This window comes from Apis dorsata, unplaced genomic scaffold, assembly GCF_000469605.1.
Source record: "Apis dorsata unplaced genomic scaffold, Apis dorsata 1.3 scaffold_429, whole genome shotgun sequence".
Lineage (NCBI taxonomy): Eukaryota > Metazoa > Arthropoda > Insecta > Hymenoptera > Apidae > Apis > Apis dorsata.
This window is the reverse complement of record NW_006263682.1, coordinates 90,935-100,324: the sequence shown is the minus strand read 5'-3', so window position 1 is coordinate 100,324 and position 9,390 is coordinate 90,935. Positions and strand designations below refer to the sequence as shown.

At 29.6% G+C, this 9,390-nt stretch overlaps 1 protein-coding gene across 13 annotated transcripts in view; it reads right to left on the bottom strand.

The window, feature by feature from the left end:
- LOC102681644 (ankyrin-3-like) overlaps positions 1–9,390 on the bottom strand; it is an 80,239-nt gene that overhangs the window by 48,488 nt on the left and 22,361 nt on the right. For all 13 annotated transcript variants that reach the window (XR_004151045.1, XR_004151046.1, XR_004151047.1 and 10 more), the window contains exons 3-18: positions 9,281–9,382; positions 8,899–9,031; positions 8,417–8,580; positions 8,061–8,216; positions 7,823–7,951; positions 6,688–6,885; positions 6,306–6,602; positions 5,889–6,086; positions 5,541–5,687; positions 5,303–5,452; positions 5,054–5,194; positions 4,816–4,971; positions 4,636–4,734; positions 4,379–4,576; positions 4,116–4,299; positions 1,857–1,961 (exon numbers count right to left, since the gene is read on the bottom strand). Coding sequence is in view for 3 of the 13 variants with exons in the window: in XM_006619613.2 (XP_006619676.1) it covers positions 1,857–1,961; positions 4,116–4,299; positions 4,379–4,576; positions 4,636–4,734; positions 4,816–4,971; positions 5,054–5,194; positions 5,303–5,452; positions 5,541–5,687; positions 5,889–6,086; positions 6,306–6,602; positions 6,688–6,885; positions 7,823–7,951; positions 8,061–8,216; positions 8,417–8,580; positions 8,899–9,031; positions 9,281–9,382 (2,557 nt within the window). In the remaining 10 variants the exon portion in view is untranslated. The remainder of the gene's footprint in view (positions 1–1,856; positions 1,962–4,115; positions 4,300–4,378; positions 4,577–4,635; positions 4,735–4,815; positions 4,972–5,053; positions 5,195–5,302; positions 5,453–5,540; positions 5,688–5,888; positions 6,087–6,305; positions 6,603–6,687; positions 6,886–7,822; positions 7,952–8,060; positions 8,217–8,416; positions 8,581–8,898; positions 9,032–9,280; positions 9,383–9,390) is intronic.

Genomic DNA, 9,390 nt, shown 5'->3' with positions numbered 1-9,390 from the left:
AGAGAGAGAGAGAGAGAGAGAGAGAGAGAGAAAGAAGAGAAAAAAGAACAACAAATATATCGTATTATATAAATTTCGATATTTTGGTCGTGAATCGTATTTGGCGACTTGCCAGCTAGCAGGGGTTCGACTAACTGCACGAATAATATGGTACGAGATACACACACCGGCTGTTGCATAACAGGCGAAGCAGAATGCGTATAGGTACGAGGATGATACGTCAAAACAGACCACCACACAAGCCTACTTCTGTTCCTGTCGACTGGCATAATGATCGTACAACTCGTTATTATGCAAATTGCATTAACAGTAGTAACGCGCCCTACTTCGTTAACGTACCATTTTTTGAATTTTAGATTCGAAAAAAATGCGAAATGCATCGGTGACTTCGCACAGGTGTAACATTGTTGAATATCAACTTCGCTTATTTTTATATATCGGTATTCGATTCAAAGTTTCGAGGAATAGCTGCAATATTTTCGTTTAAGGGATATATAACTTCTTATATATAAATTTTCTTCCAGTGATTCAAGAAAAAAAATATTAAGATTAAAGTTTAACGATCGATAAATATATCGTTACGTTTTAGTTAGATGAATATAAATTTCTTAATGTCGATTCAAGAGAACGACATTGATGCGTGATGACAAAATTAAACTGTTACTCGTATATACTAAAAACAGAACTGTACATGTAAGAATATTCGAATGACGAGTAATGAATAAATGATAATGATTTTTCTGCTGAATTACAAGCAGTGAGAAATTTTTATACGTGTTTACTGATTATATTATGACTCGACAATAGTAAGTGCAAATCATAAATCGAGACATTTCAGAGAAACACAGAAAAGAAAAATATTTCAAAGATTATCTACGTATCTTTTCTTTAATTGTTCTGATTTTAATTAATTCTGATATTTGATAAATAAATAAATAAATAAATAAAACATAAAATCAATCTGTTCGCGTAAAAAAAAATTTTTTTCACATATATATATGTATGAATTATATATTTAATTCATTGATTGTAATTAACAATCACGATCGCGAGAATGATACCAGTTGAATTTCGATAGCATTTAAAACTTGTAGCACAATAAAAATTATTCACAATATCGAAAACTCAAAGCGTAAATCTCATTAATAAGATTATACGGCTACTACGGGTGTTACAAAGGTAACAAGAGGATTGTAATTTTTATAAGAGGGGAAATGGAGCGACAAGGAGGGTAAACGAAATAGAGTGTGAACAAACAGCGGTTTGAGGAGAGGTATATGTCTGTGCATGTCTCTGTATTTATGTTTTCCACGCGTTCCACAACAGGAAAAAGAAATACGCTACGATGAACTAAAAGTATAAAAAAAAAAAAAAAAAAAATACACCAATTTATCGTTCAATTCTTTTTCGTTCATAAAAAATCAAAAGTAACGCGATTGGCCGGAAATACATTACGCTTGTTGCAACAAGAACTGCGTTACGACACGATATCCAGTTAAGAAAAGAATCGAATACGCGTTTGCAGAGGAAGAAAGGAATTCATGTTGAACGAGTGTGTAAATATTAAATATTTAAAATGTCAACGTACGGGCCATTTAACGGAGATGATGTAAAAGCAAAAAGATAATATTGCTTCTTTTAAGTGAGATTCGACAATATATATATATATATATAAATGATATTCGAATGCGCGTGTTTACGTACGGCGAAATTAATTTACGTACCCATGTGCTGATATATGTATGTATATGTATATATGTAATACATTATTATGTATATATATATATAAATACAGAATGTTGCGCGCACGTGTGATTATGTGAAAGAGTAACAGAAACAGAGTACAGACAACTTACGGGTATAGGTCATTTGGCCCTGGTAGTAAGAAGGAAGGTACACGTGTTGCGCGTGTGGAGGCTGCCCGTACACATTCATGGCTGCCATGCCGATTTCATCACCACCTACATTGTACGCCGTCGAGTAAGGTCATTTTTTTTATCAAAACGCTAATTTTGCACCATAAACACTGTTTCTAAATTTCGCTATCACTGGGTTGTTAAATAGCTGATTTTACGTAGCAGGAGATAAAGCCTACCGCGAGCTTTATAGTTTGTTCGTTTGCTTCGACTTAATAATTTTTTATTTACCTCACGTACTTGATAAAATTGTTCAAAGTTTCAGCTATTTTTAAATCTATGTATTCTTTTTTTCCTAGATAAATAGAATTAACATTCGAGTATTTGTTAAATGTAAATGGAAAAGTATAATTTTTAATCGAAATTAATTTCATTTAGTTTTGATTAAAATTTTATTTGTCTAATCTATTTTTTCTTTCTCTTTTTTTTTTTTTTTTTTTTACTTTATGTTATGTAAGATAGAACAAATAAGTATTATAATGTGAACGTATTATATTTTAATTAAGCAAACAAGCAAACCTGCTTAGATTTATTATTTGTTATAATTAAGTTTGCTCCGTATTATTGTTATAAAGAAAGAAATTTAGTCTAGAATTTGTTGATGGAAACTACTTACTATATAAATCTTACACAGATAAGAAAATAATTTTTATTTAATTTAGGCAAAGAAAGATTACAATGATATCTTGAAAAAAATTATTTTTTTTTTTTTAAGTTATAAGATAAACTTCAAATTAATATTCGCGAATTTTGATTTATGTTTAAATTTATGTTTACCTGTGTAAGGCAAATATGATATTATTTTACGAAAATTTTACTAAAATTCAAAATATTTAATCTATCTATCTATTTGATTATGTATATTAAACAGATTTTCAACTAGTTGCTAAGTTTTTTATGCATCTAATAACTATGTGTCTAATTGTAAGATAAATTATTTCTTTCAAAGATGTAACAACAACCCAGTGAACATACACTAAATACATGCTCTTGCAAAAATGAATGTTAACATAAACGCAACAAAACAAGCAAATAATATCATATACCACGTAGCTCTTTGACTTTTACTCGAAAATATGGAGACAATAATTATGCCTCCTCAAATATTTCTTTTTGTTAAAGATAATGAATTAAAGGCAATATTTTGTGATTCAGTGTGTAAAAACCTAATGTAATATTAAAGGATATTAAAGGTTTTGCTAATCTAAAATCGATAGTGTTCTTGTGATTCCCTTGTTAAAAGAAACCTCCTAATTTCTATTAAGGTAAATTATTATAGGATTCGTTATGAACATGCTAAATTTTGTATCTTTTGTGTTGTCATGCGTTAAGTACATGCATTTATGTAAAACAAATTGAGAATAGAAAAATATAAATAAATTAAATGTGCTTAATAATGTTCTTTGTAATATTTTTTATATTTTAAATACTTTGGTGCAATTAAAATTTAACTATAGTAAACTATAGTTTACATACAATGTATCATATAGGAAAATAGACGTTTCATAAAATGCTATCGAAATATTAATTTCGTAAAAAAAATTATATCATAAAATGTAATTTATTATATAATAAAGATATTCTGTAAATTATTGTAGTTAATATCACCTATTTAAATCATTTTATATCAAAAGACCTAAAATTTCAAATAAAATAATAACATAATTAAATTTAATAATTTCTTTATAAATAGAAAAAAATTTAATTAATTATATATTTGTTATTTATTTTAAGTAAATGTTAAGTTTTCCTAAAAGCATAATTTCATGCAGTAAATTTATAATGTAAATGTGTATTATGCAATAATTGTTCTATAAGCTGTTACATGTATAAAAAGCGAAATTACAAAAGCAGAACTATATTACAAACATATTAGCAAATATCTACTATTTATATTTTTATCGATTTTTATTTGATATTTTAATAAAATATTATTCTAAAAAAAGGAAAAAAAATTGAAAACAAATAAATTAAAATTCTAGATTAAAATTTAAATTCTTGTTATAATACAGAAATATACTAATTTAACTAATCTTTAATTATAATTAACTAGTTAATATCTTGCGGTAATATCTTTTATCTTAATATTTTAGTATTCAATTATTCAACAAATTTTACGAATCTATGCAAAATATATTTTTTTTATTGAAGCATCTATATTTGAAATTTTTTATAGAATAGGAAATAACGAACACTTACCCCCTTCATCTTCGCTATCGCTCATAAATGTTTCTTGCATTGATTCAGGAGCTTGCACTCTGTATTTTTCTTCAATAGTAACCGTATGAGTCGTTGTAATGACAGTTTCTGTAACTACCTTCAAAGTTTCGATGACACTAATGTAACCAAGTTTTTGTGCAATATCCAAAGCAGTTTGTCCATTCTGTAAAAAATAAAACGTTAAAAAATAAAAATCTAAAGGAAATAAATTTAGAAATAAATTTTTCATAAATTTTACGTACATTAGTAGTTGTATTCGGTTTTGCTTTACCCTCAAGCAACAAATTGATCACTAATGTATGACCTTGTTGAGCAGCTTGATGCAATGGAGTATATCCAGCATTCGTACTGCTGTCAACTGCTGCATCAGATCGTAAAAGGAATCGTACCATAGCTGCTTGACCAAAATGAGCTGCCACATGTAACGGAGTGTAACCAGCCTATAACAAATATCTTAGTTTTTAAAAAATATCTTTATCGAATTTTTTTTAAAACATACCTTTGTCTTAGCATCAATCTGGGCACCATTTTTAACAAGAATAGATGCAACATTGACTTTATCTTCTTGTGCGCACAAATGAAGCGGCGTGAGACCATTCTATGAAAAAAAAAAATGCTTAATAAAATTAAATAATAAATATTTATATTTAAAATAAATATTTTCGATATTTTATATTACCTTTGCTTTGTGATTTGTATCTGCTTTGTGCTCAATAAGTAGTGTTGACATATCAGTATGGCCTTCTTGTGCACTCAAATGTAGCGGCGTAAATCCTGCTTTTGATTCCGCGTTTGCTTTTGCTCCGTATTCCAATAAAGTAGTTGCAATATCCATCTACATTAAATGTAAAAATTATATTATTGAATAATATATTAAATAATTTAATTAATGTTGTAAATAATTATAAATAAATTACCTGATTCTTGCGTGCTGCAATATGTAATGGGGTATGACCATTTTTAGCCATAGCATGAGGTGATGCACCCTTATCAAGTAGAAGTAAAGCTACATTTTGATGATCGTAGTGAGATGCTACGTGAAGTGGAGTTACGCCATTCTAATTAAACGAACAATTAAACGAATTTAGTATCAGATTTATAATAATTTATAATAATTTATAATAAGAATATTATTTTTAAAAAGAAAGCAAAAAACTGTTTCTTACCTTTCCTTGGGCATCAACTGGTGCATTCCTTTGCAATAGTAATCTTGCTACATTCATATTACCATATTTAGCTGCCAAATGTAAAGGAGTGAATCCTTTTTTGGTCGTCGCGGTAAGCGAAGCGCCGTTTTCTAATAAAACGGATGCAACCTGGAATAAAAATTACAAGTAAAAATTAGTTATTAATAAATAATTAAATAAGATATATGTGTGTGTGTGTGTGTATTTAAAATTTTACCTCTTCTTGACCTTCTTTAGCGGCAATATGAAGCGGTGTATATAAATCTTTAGTCGTAGCATCTACATCGGCACCGTGTTGAAGTAATAACATTACGATATCAACGTTGCCTAATCGGGAAGCAACATGAAGAGGTGTTTGTTCTTCCTACAATATTTGTACTTTTTCAAATCTCTTTTAACGCAACTGATATTTCTACATATATAAATAAAAACATATAAAATATTAAAATAATATAAATTATAAAAAAAGGAATAAGAAAATTAAATGCAAAATTGAAACAATGTTTTGTCTCTATAAAGTGAATATTCAAATCAAAATTTACTAATACTCAATTCTTTTCTTTACCCTTGCTCTGGCATCAACTTGGGCACCATTTCTAAGAAGTATCCTGATAATATCAGTCTGATTCGCTCTCGCAGCTAAATGCAAAGGCGTTTCGCCCCTTACTGTCGGTATATCGGGACTAGCTGCATGTTGCAGTAAATAAATCACTATGTTCATGCACCCCATGAAGCTTGCTACATGTAGAGGCGTCAATCCAGACTAAGCAATAAAATGAGTCTATTATTACTAAAAAAAATAATAATATTCTTCTCTTCTTATTGTATCGATATAACATATGAATTATTTCTAATAATCTCTGATTCTAATTAAAGGCAAATATAATTGGTACTATAGTATCTATAACGTATATCTATGACGTAAGGTTTAATAAAAAAAAAAAAAAGTATACTATCGAGCTGATAAGAACAAGGGATATACCTCTGTAGTGGCTTCGATGCTAGCTTTGTGCTTTAAGAGGAGCTCAACGACCTTCAGTCTGTTCTTTTTGCAGGCAATATGAAGTGGAGTAAAGCCGTTTAGAGCTCGTGCGTTTGGATCAGCATTTCTATCAAGTAAGAGCTTAGCCACTCGTACGTGTCCGCAATGAGCTGCCACGTGTAGCGCCGTCAAGTAATCTACCGTCACTTCATCCACGGGTGCTCGATGATACAATAATATCCTCGCAGCGTCAACGTGATCTCCTTGAGAAGCCATGTGCAACGGTGCAAGACCATTCTGTCAATAGAAAACAAGCCTCAACAAATTCAATCGCAAGAAAACCTTTTACTTTATATAAAATATAATACATTTTAATATTTACCTTCGTCTTGGAACCGATCGGTGCACCTTTCTCTATTAAAATATCAACAACCTCGTGATGACCAGATCGTGCTGCGCAATGAAGGGGTGTAAGGCCGTCTCTCGTTTTCGCTTCGATATTTGCTCCCTTGCTCATCAAAAGATTCACCATTTTTATTTTTCCCCATTTTGCCGCTACGTGCATCGGCGTAATATTGTGCTGTGAAGTAGAGCATAATTTAGAGCAAAAATAAAGTTACAATTAAATTATCATATTCTCTCTTTGGTATAAATTTCTCAATTATTCAAAAACATTTTTAACAACATATTGTGAGGATTCTTTGAAAAGATTGAAACATATGCATAAAATTTCTTTAATGAATGGGAGATCTTTAATTAGATGAGGTTTACGATACAATCAGAAACTTAGTGTTATTGTTGAGTGAATATAGAATTTTATTATAAATCTTCTATTTCCAACCTGCGTGAAATGATTGTGTAACCATTCCTCCAAGATGCTATTAAAACGTTTTAAAATATTTTAAAAATATTCTGCAATCATCATTTCTACTGGAAGAAATTTCTATTTCTTTCAAAAAAATGAGCTAAATAATGAAAAGGATACAAAGTCTTAAAAAATTCTCAAAATGTTCATGCCAAAGATTTTTGGAGTTCAGATTCACAGAAGAATTCATTCACACAAAAGTCACAAAAATTATATTATAAGTTTCAGAAATCCATTAAATAAATCATAGCACTGACATATAATAAATCAATCACACACATGACAATCAATCTTCTTTTTCTGTGATTAATAATTTGATTACGTATGTTAACATAGAAATCAAACTTTTGGATATGTTTTAATGGAAGATGAAGATAATGACTCTTTCAAAATTTTTTCTACTACAACACACATTTTTGGTAACAAAATCTCCACATTCTATTAGTTTTCATTTATATTTTCAGAATTACTATTCTAACATAATATTTCACTTCCTAATCAATTTTTATCAATATCTATTTGCAATTGGATCATTTTGCCACAAAATAATTTAATTCATATTTATCATCTTATATATCACAATAATTATTTACATTTTTACATTTTATAATATTACATTTTACTTAATTTAAATATTTAGAAATCGTTTTACCTTAGCTGCGAAATTTACATCTGCTCCTCTATCGTAAAGCAAGGATGCAATTCGATCGTTACCATAATGCGCTGCTATATGGAGCGGTGTGAAACCGCTCTTCGATGTTACATCGGGATTATGATCGTTCTACAACAAAAGAAAAAGTAAGTTATAGACATTGGATTAATTCCTTTTCACATATTGATCACATCGGATTGAATATAGGGGGCTTCAATGGCAAATCATTACGACATACTTGTAAAAGTAGGGCAGCCGCCTTGCAATCGTCTTTCTTGGCAGCAATGTGGAGAGCAGGCAATCGAACTTTACCACGAGTGTCATTTTCCAACAGAACTGCTACCACCTTGTCGTGGCCCTGTTGCATTGCTACTGCTAATGGGGTGAAACCATCCTGTATATATATAAAAAGTATATCAGATTCATGTTATGTACATTGAATATAAATCTACGCGATTTAAGCTCTAAGAAATTTTTTTCCAAATTATAACATATTAAATTAATTTTGTACTTTTGGTACTTGCTCGTTCAACTTTTGTATTATCTTATTATTCATCGAGTGTTTAACGAACATCAATTTTATTTATTACAAACCTCAGTAGCCAATGTTTGATTGGCACCTTTGCTCAGGAGAAATTTGACTACGGAATCATGATTTTCCTGAGCAGCCATATATAATGGTGTGAACCCATTTTGTGACTGTGCATTCACAGAAGCACCTCGTTGTACCAGCAATTGTACCACCTCCTCCTGTCCAGCTGTAACGAGATATTAATTTCAATTTCTCGGAATTTTCATCCCACGTATATTACGAACAATATACGAATAATATATCATTTTTTTTAGAAAAAGAGTATAAAATGCTTCGTAACAAAAGTAAAAAAATAGTTCTTAATTAAAACACATTTATGTTTGTTTCACTTATATTTCTTTTTCCATGAAAATTGTCAAAAATAAGCTATGAATTAAAAAAATGTAAAAATAGTTAAATAAGTAAAAACATATATTTTTTTGTGATAATTCGTTTATATTCAAAATCTATGCAAAAGATAGAAATAGTAATAGTTGCAACTTACCAAGAGAAGCGATATGTAATGCTGTATTTCCCTTTTTGGTAGCAGCATCGACCACTGCACCACGTTTGAGAAGTTCTCTGACGATTTCCAAATGACCATCTTTAGCTGCCAGATGTAAAGCGTTTAATCCATTCTGTAATTAAATCATATTGTTCTCTATATCAAAAATTCTATATCAATTGTTGTCAATAAATACGATATTTTATCTATACATGAAAATTGTTGTATAAATGAATTACTGAATTACTGAAAATATACCGTCCACTACAATTTCATATTTAATATTTTTTTAATATATGTTCAAAATTTCTAAGTAAATGTTTATCAATGTAATGGAAATTTCTTAAAAATAAAAATAAAAAAAAAATAGAATATTGCTTACAGCATTTGAAGCATTAATGTCCACTCCCGATTCCAAGTATTCCAAAACCTTTTCCAGCTGCCCTGCACGAGCCGCACGGAGAAACGCCGTACTGGGATCGCTCTGAAAAC